Raw genomic sequence first — 19710 nt, forward strand, 5'->3', positions numbered from 1 at the left:
AAGTAGTTATATACTAACATCACTAATTAGAGCGCTGACTTCAGTATTTGAAAGTCCATGTGATGGAACTACATATGTATATCCACATAGTGCAGTTTTTTGGATACTCAGGAAGATCATCAATATACTCTATAAACTGAGTAGTTAAAGGTGATGCCTTTGCCTGAGTCAGAAAGGTTAATGGTGACGGTTCCTAGATATAAATTAATTTCTAAGTACTTGATAACTACTTAGGAAATTACCTGGGTTGAGTATTCCTCTTCCGTAGAACTAAGTTCAATAACTTCATGAAAATCCATGTCTAGAAAGTACTTGGTAGGTACTTATAAAGTACTTGGTAAGTGCTTGAAATAAAGTGTGTAATGAACTTGGAGAAATATAAGAGGAAGTTGAATTTCAATAATAAAAAACAGTAATTTATAGGGTCGTGTGGAACGTTCCTGCTTATATAAAGGGCTTGGCATCACGTGCCGCGGGAACGTTCCACGTGTACACAAAGAAAAGTTCATGTGAACTGTGTTCACAGGGAGATGCTTAGGGGTGAGAAATTAGTGCTTACATCCCCGTTCCCGGCCTTGACTTTAGTGGTCCGGTCACTGGCGCTCCGCCCCGGTTCATAGCAATCCCCTTTGCGCGGAGAGCTTTGGTTCTGATTTTGCGGTTGGTTCAGTACTCCCCAGCTTGCTGATATCTTCTGAAGACCATAAACACTTCGTCCCACAGCTTACATCGCATCTGTCGCAGTGCTCTGAACCCCTTCTTTTCAAAGAAGTGAGTGCTAACTACAGCTTGTGTCTGTTATGCAACGCCGATTCAGATATTGTTCGCCATAGAGAGTCCGCCAAAACGATTCAGTACATACGACCACAGGGTGTGGAAAACAGGGCTTCCCGTCCGCTCAGCCGTACTTAAGCCACACGCCGGGAGGTTAGTAGTTGGGTGGGTGACCACCAGCGAATCCCTTCTGTTGTATGTTTTTTCTTTTCTTTTTCACTTTTTCAATCAATGCTTCTTGGACATGTTGCACGGACCCAGCAAACGCTCGTGACACTATTCTAATACTCCCTGGCAAGCTGGCTGTTCTAGCGACAGTCCCCCTTCGAACGTAGTCAATTCCAACTGATCCGAAGCCGTAGGCCACAGCAGTTCGATCTGATTCCAAAAGTCCAGATCCCCAGCCAGGTTCAGCCAATCCGCATCGAGATCCAGCGGCAAGTCCCAAGCAGCATCGAAGGCGGAGGCAGACGGGCGCGGGTCGCCGTCCCCGAGGGCCCGCCCTTGTTCTTCCCGCTGCCGGACTTCCGCACCCGCTCGAGCGACGAGATCCGCCTGGCGCAGCAGGCCCTGCAGGATCCTGCTTGCGTGGCCGGCCACGGGAAATCCCGCGCGAAATCGCTCGAACACGGCGACCGCCTGCCCGATCGCGGTCCGCGCTTCGGGCGCCACCGGACCGTGGTGGTAGATCATCAGGAACCCCAGCAGGGTCATTCCTGCGTTCCACTGCATGTAAAACGCCTCGTGCCACCCGTTCAAAATGGAGGTCTCCTCCATCACCTGGCGGAGGATCTGGGAGACGGCTATGGCGTGCGCGGCGCAGCGCCGAGCCAGCCCTTCGGCGTGACCGCCCGGTGGCGGGCGACACTGGAAGGAGATGGCGGGTCGGTACAGGTTGGTGCATTGGTGATGATAGGTGAGCTCGAGCAGCACGCGCTGCCGCTGCAGCCAGGGCGGGGTGAACGGCTCGAGCACCAGCCGCGTGCCGCTGGTCGTGAAGGCTCGGTCCGATCCTGTACCCTCGCGTTGCAGCCGCAGGGCGCGCGGGACGCTCTCCGCCCACTCGGTAATGCGCGGGGTATGTTGCGCTAAGATCTGGGCGCCGGTCTCCAGCGCGTCCGTGTCATCCCAGACGGTCTGGCCTTCGTTCAAATGGAGATCGGCGGTATATAGCGCATTGTAGGCGTTGCGGATGGCGATGTACAGCGTGGTCTGGTACCGGTTGAAGCTCAACCAGGTCGCGTCCTCGCCGATCGGTACAAAGGCTGAGCCAGACGCGGCTGCGGTAGGGAGGGAGTCGCTGGGGAGCTGGGGCATGGCTTGGCGGGCGTGGTCGGGGACCATGAACGGGCGCCCGAGTTTCATGCCCGCTCTGCTGTCCATTACATGGACCGCCCACCACAGCCGTCGCCGCAGTTCGCGGTCGGCTTCCGGCAGGTTCGCCGGTGGGTCCACGTGCAGACCTAAGACGTACGCGGTGCGCACGGCGAGACTCACCGTGCTGTCCATCATGTTGTGGAACGAGCCTCCGCAGAGGTAGACGGCGCAGAGCAGGTGGCATTGCAACGTGGCGATGGAGGGGCTTTCGAGCTCGTAGGCCAGCAGCGTCTGGCCCCGCCAGTAGTGCCATCGGCCGGCCACGAGGGCGTCCTGGCCGTCCAACAGCCCGCTCTGCGAATCCGCCGGCAGGGTGGAAATGTGGTACTGCATGCACATCGCCACCACGATATCCACGAGCGCCGACGGTCGTCGTTCCTTCCCGCCGGCCGTCCATAGACTGGCGTAGTGCTGCTTGAAGTGCGCTTCATTTATGATGGGGAAGAGGGAAACGTGGTAGGTCTGCCAGAAGTAGTTGATGAAAAAGTCCTCCTGCAGTGGAGTCAGATAGACAGAGGTCGTGGAAGTTAGAGGCGGGTTCAGGCTCTTCGCCGGGTCGGTGGTGGGTCGGTCGAGAAGCTTGTTGTCACTGGCAGAGATCGGAAGCAGCTGGTGCGCGGGCTGCTCCTGGCCCAACTGCAGGCTCAGAAAGCCACTGATCCGCTGGATGTACGAGTACAGCGAGGACGGGCCCAGCCACAGACTGTTGGGTGAACGTGCCGGTCGGAAATGGATCCCTCCCCACGGAGGATGCGGGGGAGCATTTCGATAGTTTTCACTCCCCTGTCCAACTTGGATCTCGATTGGTGGCTCGCGCAAGGTTAAGTCGGGTGCAAAGTTGTCTCCATTGCTGCAAGTGCAGCCTTCGAGCTCGGCTTCAAGCTGTTGGACTTTCTGTTTAAGCAACGCGATTTCCTGGTTGGCCTGGGACAGGGTGAGCGCGATGGGCGCACTGCTGTTGCTGCAAACCGTCCGGCTTAGGGCACAGTTTGAGCATGGGACTTGGTTGTCGCATCGGATCCGGCGGACACGGCAATTGCCGCACGCTCGGGCGACCTGCGCCCGTTTGCGCCGTTGGAGGATCTGCTGTTGCTGCTGCTGGTTCTGCTGGCTCTTTCGAGGACGATGGGTATTAGGCACTCTGGTGATTAGAGCACTCATGACTGTTGGTAAGTCTGGGACGTGCTCATTGACACTCAAGAATTGGTGTGCTAGCAGGATCGATGAGGGGTGAGATGCTGACGCGGATTGATGGTGTCTGTCAGCGGAGTGCGGTGCTGCTTTGTCCGTATCCGTGCATCATCACGTGAATGAGCTTTCAGTACTAATTGGGCGACGGAGTTGCGGGAGGATGCAAAGCGAATCCTTATCGATAACATGCAATCTCCGGGCCGCCGCTGGACTCCGCAACTCCTCAGCTCCGCAACTCCGGATGTCGCACGCCTTAACCGCGTCTCCTCGTATTCAGCAAGAGTAAGCATAAATAGCTGGAAGATTCCCTCGTTTGGAAAGGAAGAATCAACAAGAAACAGAAGCACAAAGCAACAATACCCAGCATCTTCTACACAGAACACATCTTTCTTTTCCTCCCCCTCACAAATTTACTCAATCGAAAACATGCCTGCCCGCAAAGCCCTAATTGCAGTAACCTCTGCCACCGCCACTCTATTTAACGGCAAGGAGCGCACCGGCCTCTTCATTAGTGAGGCCCTGCACCCCTACCGCGCCCTCGTGGCCGCCGGCTTCGAGGTCGATTTGGCCTCGGAGACCGGCAGCTACACGGCGGACTGGCTCTCGCAGCAACCCGACTTCCTGCACGGCGAGGACCTGGCCATCTGGAACGACTTGGACAGCGAGTTCCGACAGAAGCTCGACCACATGCGGCCTGCCGCCGAGATCCTTGCCGACTCAGCGGCCGAGTATGGGTTATTCTACGCCTCCGCGGGCCACGCCGCGCTGATCGACTACCCCACCGCTCGGGCGCTGCAGCAGATCGCTGAGCAGGTGTGGGCGGCCGGCGGCGTGGTGGCCTCCGTCTGCCACGGGCCCGCTATCTTTGCGGACCTGCGCGATCGAGCGACAGGTACTCCGATTATTCAGGGGCGGAGGATCACGGGGTTCACGACTGAAGCCGAGGAGACGATGGGGATTATGGCGGAGTTGCGCGGGCTTGGAGCTGAGATGGTCGAGGAGCTGGCGCAGCGGCTGGGGGCGAAGTGTAAGTTTCTTGCATTCATGTTCCTACAATTCTGCATAAGAGGCTGACTAAAAGGGAATGAATAGACGAACGGTCCGCGGGTATTTGGGATGATTTCCACGTGGTGGATGGTCGACTGGTGACAGGGCAGAACCCGGCGAGTGCGACGTCGACCGCCCTAGCTGCTATTGAAGTGTTTGATAAACAGTGATATCTGGTTCATGTGGATACGAGGTAGTCTTTTGTTCTTTGGTTTTGTGTTGCGTGCTGGAATCTGACCTGCGGGAGCTTCGCAGAGGTTTTCTTGTAAATGTGCGAGCCTGCTTGGCAGTAATGTTTTCATGTTTGTGTCAAATCTTCTACTCTCTGTCAATATTCTACTCTCTGTCAATAGTATAATGCTCATCCCTTATTGAGAGAATCCTTCGCCTTGCCAGTCAGACTGACCCAAGTTCTGCTGTACTCAGTAAGACTTAGCCTTTAATTAACGAAGAACACTATCATCTTTTATGGTGCTTCCAAATATCTTATAATGTCTATAGTATTCATTGGTCTGTGCAGCACTCATGTTGATGGAGAAAGCCATCGACTCTAAGAACTTATCGCCCCGCCCAAACGGCATGAAGTCCACTCGTAGTCATAATTATCCTAGTCATCAACCATTTCTATATAGTGTCACAGGGCCTCCGAGAGTCGAATATGCGTGACAAGTACAGGTAAGTCTCCAGATGCTCATCTCGACACTGGACATATCAACCACCCCCAATGCTGTCCGTCCACCAGCAACTCTCTAAGAACACCGAGTCAAAATCAACCACCACACACACTCTCTCTCCGACCGACTGATACCTTCCAAAATCCCCTGTAATCGTAGCACGCAACCACAATCAGCCCACCACACACACTACACGCCCACACTGATCAATCAGCTCAGATAGCCTTACATATTTAAATCCATCATTGAACAACCACTTCCACCCCCAACTCCTTTTCAAACTCCACAAACCTCAACTCATCCGGCGGAAGCGGAAAAACCGTCACCTCCCCAGTCCTTACATACCCACAGCGCTCATACCACCGGATCAACGCAACGCGCGTATCCAGCGCATTCAACGCGGTCCTCTTCACCCCCCACATCTCCCGGCATAGTTTCTCCGCCTGGACCACGACGCGCCGCCCGAGCCCGCTCTGCTGATGGCGTTGATCGACGGCCAAAAGCGCCAGGCGGGCGACGGCGTCCCGATCGGGGAGCTGTTTCTTGAAGATGTTGACGCAGGCGACTACCTCCTCCCCCTCGTCTTTTTGGTCTCCGTCTTGGGGTTCAGTGGTGGTGGTGGTGGCGACGAGGAAGGCACCGTCCGGGTTGGCGATGCGAGCGAGGATGTCGTCCAGCTGGACGTGGAAGCGCGCCCCCAGGGCCAGGTCGCCGGTCCAGTCGGCGCGGGTGTCGGCGGCGCGGAAGGCGGATTCAATCAGGTCGCGCAGGCGCGGGGCGTCGGCCGCGGTTGCGAGGCGGAAGTGGAAGTGGACCATCACGAGCTCGAGGCAGGGGTTTGATGGATGGGAAGGTGGGGGAGTGTAGGCGGAGTTGTTCTGAATCGATGGTGAATAAATCTGATGTGGAGTAGTAGAAAAAAAAATCAATTCAAATGAAACTCAGATAAAGATGAGGCGTATCGTGCTGCACGGCGATCAACGGGTTTAAGTAGACCGGAGACGCGCGCCCTTCGACTGACGTCCGCGCACTAGCGCCCTTCAATTGACATTATGGTGATTTAGGGGCTGGGCGAATGGATCATCCACGATAAAAATGATGTGCTAGTTGAGCTAGAGGTGTAGTAATCTTACGTGAATAATTATTGTCACTCGTGTAGTGAGGTTTGCCTTTCACTGGACAGTCCGGATATACCGGTTTCTACATGCTCAAAGCCTATAATCCTTAGCGTGTACCGGTCGGGAGCCGCATGCTTACCAATGCTTATCAGACGACGGGTCTGTGAGAGAGGATGTTATTGCTTATCTCAGACCTAGTCGACTTTCGGTACCAGTCTTCTGACTCAAGCTCGTGCGGCTGCTGGTAGCGGAAGGACGTGAATCAGAGACTCGTAGGAATGGGTCTGCACCTACGAAAGTAGTAAAAAAAAAAANAAAAAAAAAAGAAACAGAAAGCTTATCATTCATGTTAAAACTTGTCTCGCCGCTGCATGGACACTTCAGAAGCTATCTGTAGGCCTTATTCTATCTTTGTGTGATCCGCCACCGTGTTGCGACTAAAATTGCTCTTACAGTGGCAGTGGCAACACTGTTAGAAAATTGACTGCATCTCTCCAGTCGCATGCCCAAGATCGCACATTGTCTCGCTACTAAACATGGGCAGCTCCACTCGATAAGGGAACCATTGCGACGCTAGACTGGCTCCTCGATGGCTGGTCACCAGGATCTTGAATACAAGATCCGACCGGCTGCCCGCCACGGCCCCCAGAAGGCTATTCAGAAACCGCATCACCCCACCCACCCAGTACAAATTAAGCTGATTGCTCAGAAAGTCCACCCCGTCGATTATGCATACAACGATCCCTTCGGGGGCCCGCTTGACTACCTCGGCGAAAAGATGGCACAGGGTGGACACATCCTGCGTCGCGATTGTATGGAGGTGCTCCTCAACCAGGAACGTGAGATCGAGTCTGTGAGTCTCGTAGAGGTTGAGGGTCACCTGGGAGATGAGCGACCGTAGCATCCCTGCAGCACCGGTGAAGCTATCTTGAGAATCGCAGTGCTGGCGGCAGAAAAATACCATTGGCATCACGCGCTCGGCTGGGGCAAGAGTTTTGATCATCACGGAGCAGAGATAGGTCAATGGCGAGACGGGTCCCTCTTCCAAGATATCCTCCTCCATGCGTGACACAACCAGGACCTCGGAGCGCATGTCCTGAAGCCAGCTGCGGAACCGGGAATCCTGCAGCACACCCGCCACCTGGTCTTGGGCCTCGTCGTCTAAGAGTCTACCGGAAAGAAGTAATGTGGTTCGCTCAGTGGCTATAATGTTGACCGTGTGATCCACGATATCGTCCTCGGAAAATGGATTCGCGAAGTGCAGCGCAGTGAGGAGCTGCTCGATGGTGATGGACACCCGCGCGGCCCTAGCAGCCTTGGCGGCGTTGTAGTCATCAACCACTAAACAAAAAGATCAGTAGCAAGCACCAAGGAGGTCAATTCTTCTGAGAAATGAGGCACATGTTGGACTCACTCGGTTGCAATTGCTTCCACCTTTCCAGCAGAATTGCCTCAACTCTCTCCCACGATCCTGCGGCTATCCGCTTTACGTCTCTCATCTCGTCTCTCATTTCGTCCTGTCCTTTCCCCAAACGCACCACGTTCTGTCCCAAATCATGTACCTCGGTGTTCAAGCAGATTTTGACAGCTTTCTCAAATGCATTCGCTGCTTCCCCCACACGAGTGATGATCTGATGTTCGAGATCTCGCCCGTAGTCGTCCTGCTGGACGAGCGCCTTGGATCTCTCCCAGGTACCTCGCACCACTGCGCGGGAGTGAGACACGCCGTCAGAATGGCAAGAACGCATTTCTTACCTCCTCTAGTCTTGGCCATCCATTGCGTGAGATCCTCGACCGCGTCTAGGACGCTCATATAGAGGTCCTGCGCCTTTTCCAGAAGCATCTCGCTCCAAGCGTAGGTATAGAGGTAGGGCGAGGCATCCTCAATCGGCTGCGATAGACTATCCAACGACCCGAGAATGAGTTCGCGTACGGCACTCATGCGCTTCGCTGCCTGGATAGAAGAAAGATCAGTATCGTGAGAGAGAAACAGGACGCCGGTGCGGGCAATCCAGGCTCAAAAGCGGGACACGCGGCAGTAGCCGGACGCACATTGTAGACGAGTTTGAGCCCTCCGCAGAGAACTCCCATATAATCACCGCTGGGGATTAGCTGCGTCAGGAACTCTAGCCGGGAAGCCACGTCCCCCACGAGTCGAATCGACTTGCGGAAGAAATTTCTTTTCCCGTTCTGCCGGTAGCGTAGGTCCAGCGCTTTCTGTGCCTCGCTCCGGACCTCTTCCCATGTATGGGTGTGTTCGAAGATATATTGGGCCTGATTGTCACCCGTCGTCTTGAAAAATGCCCGCATGGTGGTCTTGAATCGCTCCTTTCGATTTGCGACACTGGAGGTGTACACAGAACATGCCTTCAGCTACACATTCACCACGACTCAGCTTGACGAACGACTCACCGAGCCGGGGGCTCCGGGATCTTCTGCTTTCTCAGACGTTGTGCTTCAGCAAACGCCCAAGCTGGGTCGATCTTGGGCGCATTGTGCTGAATCCAGGGCGTGACGGTTGTTGTTGCGGGTTCCATGGTTTGGGTAGATACGTCGAAACTGTTTCATAGACCCATGTTGTGGTTGAGAGCTGAGATTGTCGACCGTCGCTGTCCGCTTCAGATGAGGGCCTATCTTGGTTTGCGGAGGTGGGGGGTCCAAGTGAGATGGGTGCTCCTCGTCAACCCCGCGGACAATACTCGCATGCCACCTGGTTCGCCGGAGTTCGCCGGCACCGTACGCATGCATATCTGCCTAAACATTGTTTGCTTCCACATATGCGGGAGAAGGTCCGAGCGGACGAACCATTTCCCATATCTCAGCATGAATCTGCACGTCAGCACGTCCGGTCACACCGGCACACTGCATATGTTAGTCGACCGCCAATCGCTACATTTGACAGCTTCGTATATGCGGCAGCTGAGCACAGCTGAGCATCCCTATAGTAGCTGGAAATATTGAGCGAGCTTCTGGACTAGGCACTGAACTATAAAGCTGCCATTGATGGTGACAGATCCTTGGCTTCTCTCCTACTCGGTTGTCCATCTTTAACACTGTTTTTGTACCCCTGAGGTATACCTGGAATCATGACGACCACATTGGCTACCACGGAGGTTGGCCTTACCCTCCAACTGGGACACGAGGATCAATCGTCAGAGACCGATCAAACCCCGCCTGATGCAATCCCACGGGCAACAGTGGAGGAGTGGTTTGAAACCAGTAAACGCTCGCTCTCTCAATTTGAGGAGCTGGAAAGCCGGACCCAGAAAGTTGTGGATGCCCATAGCTTTGACTGGCAAGATGCCTTACGAGACATCTCTCACAGTCTCTTCGAAGAGATGCAGATGCTAAGGGAAATGAACAGGTCGCTGGCCACGCTACTTGACGGACCGCGAAAGGAGAACGAAGACGATAGAGGCGAGGAACAGGAGGATGAGCAGAAGGAGTCAGACAAAGACGAGGAAGAAGATACCGCGGAAATGGAGATTTCTGTGGCACAGATCCGTCATCTGCCTTGGGCCGAAGTGGCCCTATTCAGGCCTCCGCCCCCCAGGCGGTTTGCCATTGAGGTTCCGTACAATGAGCCGTCGGCTGGCGATGTCCAGCAGCTTCGTGCCGGTTGGGCCTCTGATATGGAATTACCCATCCCCGCCGGAGAAGTCACAGACCGTTTGCCGCTGAACACCATGCCTGAACGAATTCGCCTCAATTGTCATCGGCTAAAGAGCTTTCTTGATTATCAGTTCTGCGGCGGGGAGCTGCCCTACAATGGTCAGACCCCCCTGTCAATTCTCCGACCATTCAAACTACTGCTCTATCTGGACAAGCCAATTCGGTCTAAGGTGGCGGAGTTCGAAGCGATTCGGAAAGAACTGCAGGACTCATCCGAAGAGGAGTATATACAAGCTCTTCATGATTCTCCGGTGACAGACACGAGTTATACGAAAGATAATATATCAGAGCTCGGGGTCCTGGAGCTGACGGCTCTAATTATGGATTGTCGCTGCTTGGTGCAGTTCATGGACGATACCCTCCGTCCAGCACAAACGCACCTGGCCGCTGCTCCAGACATGATACGCTTCGTTGACCTCTGGTTCGTCTTTGCTCAAGGTTCTCTGGTCTACATCAAAGGTAGCAGCCCTCCCCAGAAGATTTGGAAGGTGGTGCAACGGACCGGCGGCCGTCGAATCCTGGAGACCTCGGAGCAGTTCAATGACGAAAAAAGCATTGGTAGCTGGACTCCCCTCGTGTTAGACTGCTTCTATCTGGACTTCGACGGCGTTCGATTTATTCCCGTCTTCCGTCAGTTCGAAATCAGTGGTTTTGATGGCGTCCAGGCCGCCAAGTCGCTCCCCGTCCTTCCGCTCCCGGTCGCTGAGCGGGAAGGGTTTACGGACCGGGCGCACCTAATGGCCCGGGGAAAGCAATTCGTCGACTGCACCCAAAAAGTTTTGCATCTGGATTACAGTGGCCGATGTCACTACTTGGACCCCTCTGGTCGCAAACTGACCGACTTGGTCGACAAGACCCCCCGGAGCGCCTCCTGCTACTCGGAACAGATCGATAGCGATGTGATTGTGGACTTCACCCGTGCCTTGGGGGAAATCCCCTGGTGGCGCCCCGTGACGGTGGATCATACCTTTGGGGAAACCTCAGCGTCTGAGACAGACACAACGCTCGGGACGGAGAAGGATGGGACCTGGGATAAGCGGTTTACGGATGACTTTATGGACGCCCAGAACCGCATGTGGGACTCCTGGGCCAAGACTGGAGGCGGGCCAACTGGCGATGATCTGATGATTCTGCCCGACCGGGTTTTTGCCTTCGTGCTGTCGACCAGACGATGGGGTACGTACTTGGTGGAGATTGGCCCCAATTGCATTGTGCTCTTTCACTAATTCACACGGGGTTGGCCGCCCATACAGCTTGTCTTCGGATCGGAGGTGGACCCAATGGCGCCGAGCGCTTGCAGGAGAGACCAAAAAAGACAACCCTTGGTTGAAACTACGCCTTCCAGATGGCCACAAGGATCTGGTGCAGTCCTTGATCCACTCGCACTTTGCCAAACAGAAATCTGGAGGTGTTCACTTTGACTTGTTGAGAAACAAAGGTATGCCAACCGTTCCTGACCCCTCTACCTGTCCTTTCAATGTCGTCGCTAAAAGCTGGGGGTAGGGAATGGAGTAACGATCCTATTACATGGGGTCCCGGGCGTCGGGAAAACGTCGACAGCTGGTATGTCCTCAAGATTCTTGAGTCTGTTATAGGTCCAAGCACTGACAATTTCGAATCAGAGTGCGCGGCAATAAGTAACGGCAGACCTCTACTCCCTGTAACATGTGGTGATCTTGGACTTACTGCAGGCGAAGTGGAGGAGAAGCTCAAGGAAGTCTTTCGTCTCGCCCAGGACTGGGGCTGCATCATGCTCCTGGATGAAGCGGATGTGTTCCTGGCTCAACGCCGGGCATATGACGTGGAGAGAAATGCGCTGGTGTCTGGTGAGATTGAACTTGCATCACTGGTAAGGTACATGCTCGCTAATTGAATGACCATCCGAGTGATCAGTTTTCCTCCGCACCCTGGAGTACTACGAGGGGATCTTATTCCTCACCACCAACCGGGTCGGAGTCTTCGATGAAGCCTTCAAGTCCCGGATCCACATGTCACTGTATTACCCGCCGCTGAACTGGCCGCAAACCTACGAAATCTGGTCCAGTCACATCGACGTGGCGAACGAGGCCGGGGTCGTTGCTGACAAAGGGGAGTTGACCAGCCTCGCGAATGAAATCTTCTACGCGCAAGCCCGCCCGGGATCAGGCCCTGTTTGGAACGGCCGGCAGATCCGCAATGCCTTCCAGAGTGCCCTCGCGCTGGCCGCATTTCACACGGAGAAGGGGGCCCAGATCGAGCTCCGGAGAAATTATTTTGTCAATGTCTTCACGGTCTCCGATAATTTCAGCAGATATATCTGGACGACCCAGAACAGGCAAGACGACGCGGAACGCAATCGAGGCTCGATGGTGCGACGAGACGACTATGTTTATGATGGATCGGGGGTGCTCAATCTGCAGCCTCCTCAGCAATTGACTGCTGGGTTGCAGCCTCTATACGCGCCAGGAGGCATACAGTTCACACCTTCGCCATTTGGGAACTCGAACCAACCACAAATGGGGAGTTTGAGCGGCGGTGGGCAGCCTTATCCAGGCGACCCCCGCAATCTCCAGACCAGTATTCAGGCCCCTCCAGTTGTGCCCCTGGGTCAGCCCTCCATTCTGCAATTGCAACAACCTAGCCCACAACTGACACTCCCTGCTCAAATCAACCTGCCGAGCAACAATGGCCTGAAAGACAATTATACCCTACAACACTTGCTCCAGCAGCAGCAGCAGCAGCAACAACAACAACAGCAACAACAACAACAACAAATATCAAATCCACAACTGACAGTGCAACCGCAAATCAGCCTACCTAGCAACAACAGCATTGCCGACAATTATACCTTGCAACAATTGCAACAACAGCAGTTGCAACAGTGGCAGCAACAGCAACAGCAACAGCAACAGCACATCCCTCGATCCGAGGTTCAGGCATCGCAGAACCCGACCACTACACCAGAGTCTGGACTACCGTCTCTCGGCCAGAATTTCAATCAGCCTTTGCCAAACATGCCACGATAGCGTAAGAAGGCAGTCACATAAGCTCCAGGTGTCGTCTGCGTCCGGGAGCATCGTTAAAGTCTGCTTTTCGATTCAAGTAGCAGCAGACCAATAGTCAGGGTCTCCAAAATGACAATAATCAGTGCGTAAATTGACTGTTCTCAATATGATGAATCGAGTTTATATCCACACAATGCGATGCTATAATACGAGCAGGATATCATGCCTTGCCCTGTTGAATGTGCTGTCTGACTCCCAGGATCTCTTCCGAAAACATCCATGATGTTCTCCCAAACCACGTAATTTGCCTCAGACATGTCGAATTCAGACTTTGGTCTCTTTATTTACAGTGGGACTCAGCCAGAACCAACCATTTTACCCTCCAGAGTAAGCGTGCCCACAAATTTGCCAGTCATCAGATCTGTCAACCCGACTGAGGAGCAGAGCTTGTGCTGGGCCAATTATTAACAGAGGATCGCATCTCATTTACTATTTCTTCAATCTAGACCACAAAGCACGAATTTTGTCAAGTACACTCAAAGCCATTTTCCCTGTCACTTATCCCTCCTCACTTTTCATCGTCATCTTACTTACCCTCCATGGCTACTCCCAGTCCTCCAACAGCCTCACCAGAGAACCCAACATCCCAACCCACCTCCCCCTTCAATTCAACCTCAGCCAATCCTCACCGGACCGAGCGCGGCAACCACCTTCTTCGGCCTCGCCTGCCTCGCCGCCGCGAAAACCTCAAACGCATCGACCCGCTCCGCGCCCGGTGTCAAATCCGTCCGGTGAAACAGCAGTGGCTTCGCGCGCATCACCTCCATCGCCCACCACAGCAGCGCATAGGTAGTGAACTTCTTTCTCGCCGTGCAGCTCGCCCAGAGTGGCGGGGTGTCGGGAAGAAGAAAATGCACGTGCTGGCTTGGGTCGCCCACGATCTTCATGACCGTATGAAAACAAACCTGCTTCTGGGCGGGGCGGAGGAACCCGTCGGCGCCGAACCAGGTGCCTCTCGCGGAGATAAAACCGCGGAGGACTGGGGCGAGGTGGGTGTCGGTGTGGGTCAGGTCCCAGAGGTCGGCGCTGGTGGGGAGGCCCCGGGCGCCGGCGAGGTATCTTTGGTTTTATCTCATGGCGCGAGCCCAGTCGGCGCTGTGGGTTGAGAGGCCGATCTAGGTGTAGGGCTGAATTGGGGGTGGAGATGGTGTGGTAATGATGTAGGCCGGGGGGGGCGGTCAGTTTGGTGATTGGGGTTTTGGAGGCTGGACTCTACGCTAAGGGTGGTGGACGGACCTGGGGTTGGGATTGACATTTTGAATGAGGTAGTCACGGTTGAGTGAAGGCTTGGGTATGTTTCTGGATGTATCATGAGTCAGCAATTGTAGGTAGCCCAGCACTAAGTTTGAATCCGGGAAGGGGTGGGGAGGGCCCAGAGGTGCATGCGTATAGTTTTGTTGAGCTCCCGCAAACGTTCTCCTACCTTTGCCTGTTGGTCACAACGCTTGTTCCAGGTATTGGATGTTGATTTGTCAATGTCGAAAGCCGCAGCCTTGGTAGATTGAAGGTCTCGCAGGGTTCCAGTTCTAGAGGGACTGGAGAGGGCTGGAGAGAGCTGAGGAGGGCTGATAGGTGTCGGCAATATTGCTCTTGTAGATTTCTGTTCGGCAAGATTGCCGACGTGAAGAGAGAATCATGAAGAGAAAGAAAAAGATGAGAAGGAAGGATGAAGAAGTTGAGAAAGAAAACAAGAAGCTTTTTTTTACAGAGACTTTTTTCCTTCCCTGGGTCCCCCAGTCCTAAAAAGCTGTCTATATTGATTAGACCGGAGAAAGTGACAGAGAACAGAAGATTGAGGGTTCCTTCTGTGGCTCTCTGTATCAGGATCTTGTACCTGGTTACTACCTGCTGCTCGAACATTTTCACTCAGTGATAGATCACAACTTGCTCTTGATATCTCAAATCGCCTTGCTGAAACCCTGGGCTGCTGTTAAAGGATCCAACCGTTGCGATTAGGGTTACGTCCTTCCGAACTCCAGGCGCGGGCGGACTACACAAGTTTAAGTTATAACTCGAAATTTTAGGGGTCTAATGTAATTTGGGCTGTGTATTCGGCGGACGGCCTACAAGTTAGGTCTAGGGTTGATTTTGTATCCTCACAGTACGATATGCTTTTCCAAGTCATATCTGTTTGGTCTCACGTTACTAGATTAATGCATAATTTAATCTTATACGAAACGTAACATCACAGTTGATAATTCTTTGATTATGTCATCAATATTGGCCAAGAGTGCATTATAGCCTTCAATACCCATATATAAAAGCACTTCAGGTTTTAAACCTTTTTAGTGACTTGTAGTCTTTGTAATAAGCCTTTTTGACAATTGATGATATAACAAAGGAAGAGCATTGTGACCATAAGTGCCATAATAAATAATGAGTATCTATAGACTATCACTGCTAAGACTATGAGCGTGCTTCTTTGAACAAAGAAAGACTAATCAAGCACAGACATAGCTTAACTCAAAAGCTTGTACAAACTAGAACAATTCTTTGTTTTAAGCTTAACAGCTCTTGCAGGAAAATCAAACCTTTCCACCCAAGGATGTTGAAAGACTTGCCTAAGACCTGGCATTCATAGAGACTCCTCGCTGTAGTGTTCCAGAGATTCTACGCTAAAGTGGTGTTTGTCGATTCTTTCATCCAACAAACAATGCCAATGTCAACGGGTATAAAGCCACAGCCGCCGCCGATAAATTTAAACTTCCAAGATCATCACTGGCTCATTCGTCACGGTCACGTCTATCATTACCAGACCCGACGGACACCAGTCACGGTGTGAATCTTATTTATCTACCCAAGCCTTACTACCCTTGTCTAACCTTGTGACAATGTCTCGAATCACTGCCATGCTCGTCTACCCCCTTCTCTTCGCCCTCACGGTGATTGGAATGGGAATACCCAACCGTACTGATCCCGGTGTGGAGCTCGAGGCGCCTCATGCCTACGCGATGTGGAATCCGCACTCGGCGGCTTTCGACCCCATTCTGCTGGACAACGTCATGCAGGGATACCTGCGCGGGCAAGGCAGCATCATGGTGCTGAAACCCGAGCCCGAGGCGTACGCTCTCGGCGTCGACCTCGTGACGAACCTCGAGCGTCTGATGAACGATGTTGTCCTGGGGCTCTTGGCGCTCCTTCCCAGCCGCGCGGAGGACCATCTCGCGGAGATTGAGGAAGTCTGTGATCTCATGTTCGGCAAGGGGCTCGCCGCAATTCTGGTGGAAGAGTTCATAGAGGCCACGGTGGAGGACCTCAACGATCTTGAGCTCACGGTGGGTCTCCTCCAGCGCGCTGTCGATGACCTCGCGCCAGACGTTCGCGCCCTCCTGCCCAAGCTGGAACAAGTGGCCGACCATGTGATGGACCTCGGTGAGGAGGAAGACACTACCACGCCCGCAGATATGTTGCAAAAGACTGAGCACTGCCTCCTCGAGGAGGTTTTCTTCTCTCCGGATGTGGTGGCTGTCCTGCGCAAGGCGCAGGACTATGGCGCTAAGTTTCAGAAAGACCTGCCCCGGCAGTTTCGGGTGCAGTTCGTGCAGCTCACGCCACCCGGCGGCTGGACGTTCGAGTTGTCACTGAATGTGAATAGTGGCGAGGATGAGGCTGAGCTGACGATTGATTTGAGCATCCAGGATATCCTCAACCGCTGGGAAGAGCGCAAGGCTTCTGGGATGATCGAGCTCTAGGTGGTCGGTCCGACATCGCCGGATGGAACATCCCTTTTCTATCTTGTACTTGCATTTCATTGATTTTAAACTGTCTTGCTGTGAAGAAAAATATTATCTAAGAGATTTATCACGTTCAATAGTCTCCGAAATTTTACCTTGCGTATACTTTAACCAGGCCTTTGCCCGTTTCTGCGCAGTTTTAAAGTAGTGTGGATAGAGCTGGGGTCAAGATCTCGACCTGCAATATAGACGGTTGCCACCAACCTTATTATGACCTCCTTGGACGAGTGATACTATGCCTTGTTCGCAAATAATGTCTAGCTAAGTCTGCATAAGCACAAAACTATCCACGCAACCCCATCATAACCGCAGTGGGTCACACTGCCGATCAGTCCTGAGGGGTTGCGTGTCCGCCGACCGGAGACTGACCGCTAGGCCGCTGCACCCACCACGCAACCATCGTATGCTGTGCAACCAAGCAGGTTGATGTGAAAAAGTGGGGTCGAGACAAGGGTGATGCTGTTTTGTCGTAGAATGGGCTCATGTGGAGGTCAAGCATGATAAGCGTAAGGTTCCCCTTCATAAACCGCGTCGATCTCCCCGGTGTGTTGTTTTCGAATTTCCAGTTGCCGACCGATATACTTGCTTTAACAGAAAACCCCAATAAGCAAAATGCCATCAGCATTCACATACTCGGTCCCCCAAGAATCGAAGCAAGTCTTCGAGACTGGCATCCTGAAAAATCCACTTTTCAGCCATCTTCCCCCGGAGCTGCCGAAGCTAGCTGAATATGTGCAGTTCGAGGGCTCCGCACAGCCTAGCATCCCCATCAATTGGAGATTTGCAGAGAGTATCTCCGCGCTGAAGGCATTGGAAGCGACCATGGTCAATTACTTGATGACACGAAAGTACCAGGTTGACCCGGTCGGAGTCACCATCAACACGTGAGTTCACACCTAGCTGAAACGCAGGCTCTGCATCTAGCTGACGATTTGTGTTATCGAAGAGACCATGCGTCGCTGTATTTTATGAGTCCGTTAATTGCACAGATAGTTGATTCCGATGGCAAGCCAAACCCGATCAACCTCTTCGGCTCCAGCATTGCTCAGCTGTTTCCCGAGCAGGACAAACATCGCGCGACCGATGGCGATCATCGGCGTCTCGCGACCAATATCTACAAGACCCAGGATGGTCGATTCTACCATGTGCATGGTAGGTGGCGTCCTTTTAAAGTCCTTTGCAATAAACAGGGAGAGTCATCGAATTGACACAGCATGCAGGCAGCATGAACCCCGAGCCAACCTTGACAGCGCTGGGCCTTCCCCTCGAGGGACCCGCAAAAGATACCTACCTGTCAGCCGTCGAGCGCATCCAAGGAGCAGTCTCCCAGCACGACTCCACCACGCTGGACCACCTAATGAACGAACAATCCCGCCAGGCCGGCACGATCGCATGGACCTCGGACGAGTATTTCGCCTCGGAGCACGGTCGCCAAAACAGCCACGTGGGATTATATGAGATCGAGAAGGATGTGCACGCCGCCCAGCCCCCGTCCTGGTGGCCTGAGCAGCCCGGCCTGCCCTCATCACCCAAGCGACCGCTCGCCGGCCTCAAGGTTGTAGATCTGACTCGAGTGATTGCCGCCCCCTCCATTACCCGGGGGTTGGCCGAGCTTGGCGCGAGCGTCATGCGGGTCACCTCGCCTCACATCACCGATATGTCGGTGCTGCACCCCGACCTCAACTGGGGGAAATGGAACTGCTCACTCCACCTGAAGGAGGAGGCTGACCGGGAGCGACTGCGGCAGTTGATCCGCGAGGCGGACGTGGTCGTGGACGGGTATCGGCCCGGCGTGATGGACCGTCTGGGGTTCAGTCGGCGGGAAGTTTTCGATCTCGTGAAAGATCGATCGTATGGGATCCTACATGTGCGCGAGAACTGTTATGGGTGGCATGGGCCTTGGAGCCACCGGAGTGGGTGGCAGCAAATCAGTGATGCGGTGGGTACACCTACCCAATACTTCTTTCTCTCACTCGGCTAACTTGCAATCTTGCAATAGTGTTGTGGTGTATCGATGAGCTTTGGGCAGGCGATGGGCTTGGATGAACCTGTAACTCCAGTCTTCCCGAACTCGGATTATTGGTGAGTTCGCTCGGTCGGCCTTAAGTTCTAGCTGTATTCAGCTGACAGCTGTGGATGCCATCCAGTACTGGCGTTGCGGGAGTGGCCGCCATCCTTGAAGCACTGGTGAGAAGAGCAGACCACGGAGGCAGCTATGGTATTAATGTAGGGCACTTTCCCCGCACTTTCCCACTGGAAGAGCTCCAGCTAATCAGTTGTATCATGTACAGGTCTCTCTCAACTACTACTCGCAATGGCTGGTCCGCTCGTGCGGCACCTACGACCAGGAGGTCTGGTCCGAGCTGTGGACGCGCCACGGCTCGCCCGTCTTCCGCCACTACCACGCCATGCCTTACCTACTGCCGGAGATGATGAAGCTGCTGCACCAGCACGACGCACAGACACTGTTCCGCCCGGAGTTCCTTGAGACTCGTCACTCAGGTGCGATTGACGCGAGTTTCAGGGTAGTGAAGCCCGTTGCACAGTTCGAGGGGGTGGCCGTGGAGCTTGGGTATAATGTGGGGACGCGGGGTAACGGAGTGGATTCACCGGTTTGGCCGGCCGATTTGAGGACGGAAGTAGTGCCGTGAGGGGTAGCCATGAATGCGGCAGCATACTGTATAGGTAAGCAGAACAAAGTCCCAGGTTGCATGGTTGAAGGATGTCCGGAAGGCTCTCTGTGCCAAGTAAAGTGGGGTGGTTGTCTTGTGACGCCTGTTGACAGGGGTCGCCGCGTGGTGAGAGCGGGGATGCCCAAGGCTGCCCGCTGAGTCAACACTCGATGCCTCCAACACAAGCCGGTTGTTGTAAAAATACGAGTCGATGGTAAGAGATTTACGTGAAGAAATGTCTATTTTGAACCATCGTGCAATCATCGAAAGACTCATCTTGAGAACCATGTAAATTAGCACATGTGTAGGTTCTAAGCAAGGGGGCTGTCGCACCAGCCGGCTCCATCCACGTGCGATCGGATATCGTGCCGATTTCTGTCATCATTTTCAGCAAGCATAAACAAACA

General features: G+C 53.7%; 7 protein-coding genes across 7 annotated transcripts; 4 read left to right on the top strand and 3 right to left on the bottom strand.

Moving 5' to 3' along the window:
* Window positions 1-1308: 1308 nt before the first annotated feature.
* ASPACDRAFT_2581 (Zn(II)2Cys6 transcription factor) lies at window positions 1309-3267 on the bottom strand (the record flags this gene model as incomplete). The annotated part of the gene is made up of 2 exons (XM_020199366.1): window positions 1309-2740; window positions 2789-3267. Coding segments are annotated over 2 exons (1911 nt in total), but the record flags the coding sequence as incomplete, so codon positions are not given.
* A 501-nt stretch (window positions 3268-3768) lies between these two features.
* ASPACDRAFT_44908 (uncharacterized protein) lies at window positions 3769-4559 on the top strand (the record flags this gene model as incomplete). The annotated part of the gene is made up of 2 exons (XM_020201513.1): window positions 3769-4369; window positions 4435-4559. 2 exons carry the CDS (start codon window positions 3769-3771, stop codon window positions 4557-4559), a joined length of 726 nt encoding a protein of 241 aa, XP_020054744.1.
* Window positions 4560-5305: 746 nt separating this feature from the next.
* ASPACDRAFT_61916 (GNAT family N-acetyltransferase) lies at window positions 5306-5881 on the bottom strand (the record flags this gene model as incomplete). Its single annotated transcript, XM_020203724.1, has 1 exon — window positions 5306-5881. The coding sequence occupies one exon, from the start codon at window positions 5879-5881 to the stop codon at window positions 5306-5308; it is 576 nt and encodes a 191-aa protein (XP_020054745.1).
* A 562-nt stretch (window positions 5882-6443) lies between these two features.
* ASPACDRAFT_53301 (uncharacterized protein) lies at window positions 6444-8718 on the bottom strand (the record flags this gene model as incomplete). Its single annotated transcript, XM_020202733.1, has 6 exons — window positions 6444-6465; window positions 6700-7496; window positions 7672-7886; window positions 7937-8135; window positions 8234-8525; window positions 8594-8718. 6 exons carry the CDS (start codon window positions 8716-8718, stop codon window positions 6444-6446), a joined length of 1650 nt encoding a protein of 549 aa, XP_020054746.1.
* A 549-nt stretch (window positions 8719-9267) lies between these two features.
* Window positions 9268-12858, top strand: ASPACDRAFT_122198 (uncharacterized protein; the record flags this gene model as incomplete). Its single annotated transcript, XM_020196508.1, has 5 exons — window positions 9268-11029; window positions 11154-11291; window positions 11357-11416; window positions 11476-11679; window positions 11747-12858. The coding sequence occupies 5 exons, from the start codon at window positions 9268-9270 to the stop codon at window positions 12856-12858; spliced, it is 3276 nt and encodes a 1091-aa protein (XP_020054747.1).
* Window positions 12859-15728: 2870 nt separating this feature from the next.
* On the top strand, window positions 15729-16589 carry ASPACDRAFT_1889606 (uncharacterized protein; the record flags this gene model as incomplete). Its single annotated transcript, XM_020198536.1, has 1 exon — window positions 15729-16589. The coding sequence occupies one exon, from the start codon at window positions 15729-15731 to the stop codon at window positions 16587-16589; it is 861 nt and encodes a 286-aa protein (XP_020054748.1).
* Window positions 16590-17137: 548 nt separating this feature from the next.
* ASPACDRAFT_79852 (uncharacterized protein) lies at window positions 17138-19580 on the top strand. The gene is made up of 6 exons (XM_020205511.1): window positions 17138-17515; window positions 17578-17783; window positions 17852-18570; window positions 18631-18713; window positions 18779-18857; window positions 18923-19580. Exons 1-6 carry the CDS (start codon window positions 17244-17246, stop codon window positions 19280-19282), a joined length of 1719 nt encoding a protein of 572 aa, XP_020054749.1. The 5' UTR covers window positions 17138-17243; the 3' UTR covers window positions 19283-19580.
* Window positions 19581-19710: the final 130 nt, after the last annotated feature.

The sequence above is a fragment of the Aspergillus aculeatus genome (genome assembly GCF_001890905.1).
Source record: "Aspergillus aculeatus ATCC 16872 unplaced genomic scaffold ASPACscaffold_11, whole genome shotgun sequence".
Taxonomy (NCBI): Eukaryota; Fungi; Ascomycota; class Eurotiomycetes; order Eurotiales; family Aspergillaceae; genus Aspergillus; species Aspergillus aculeatus.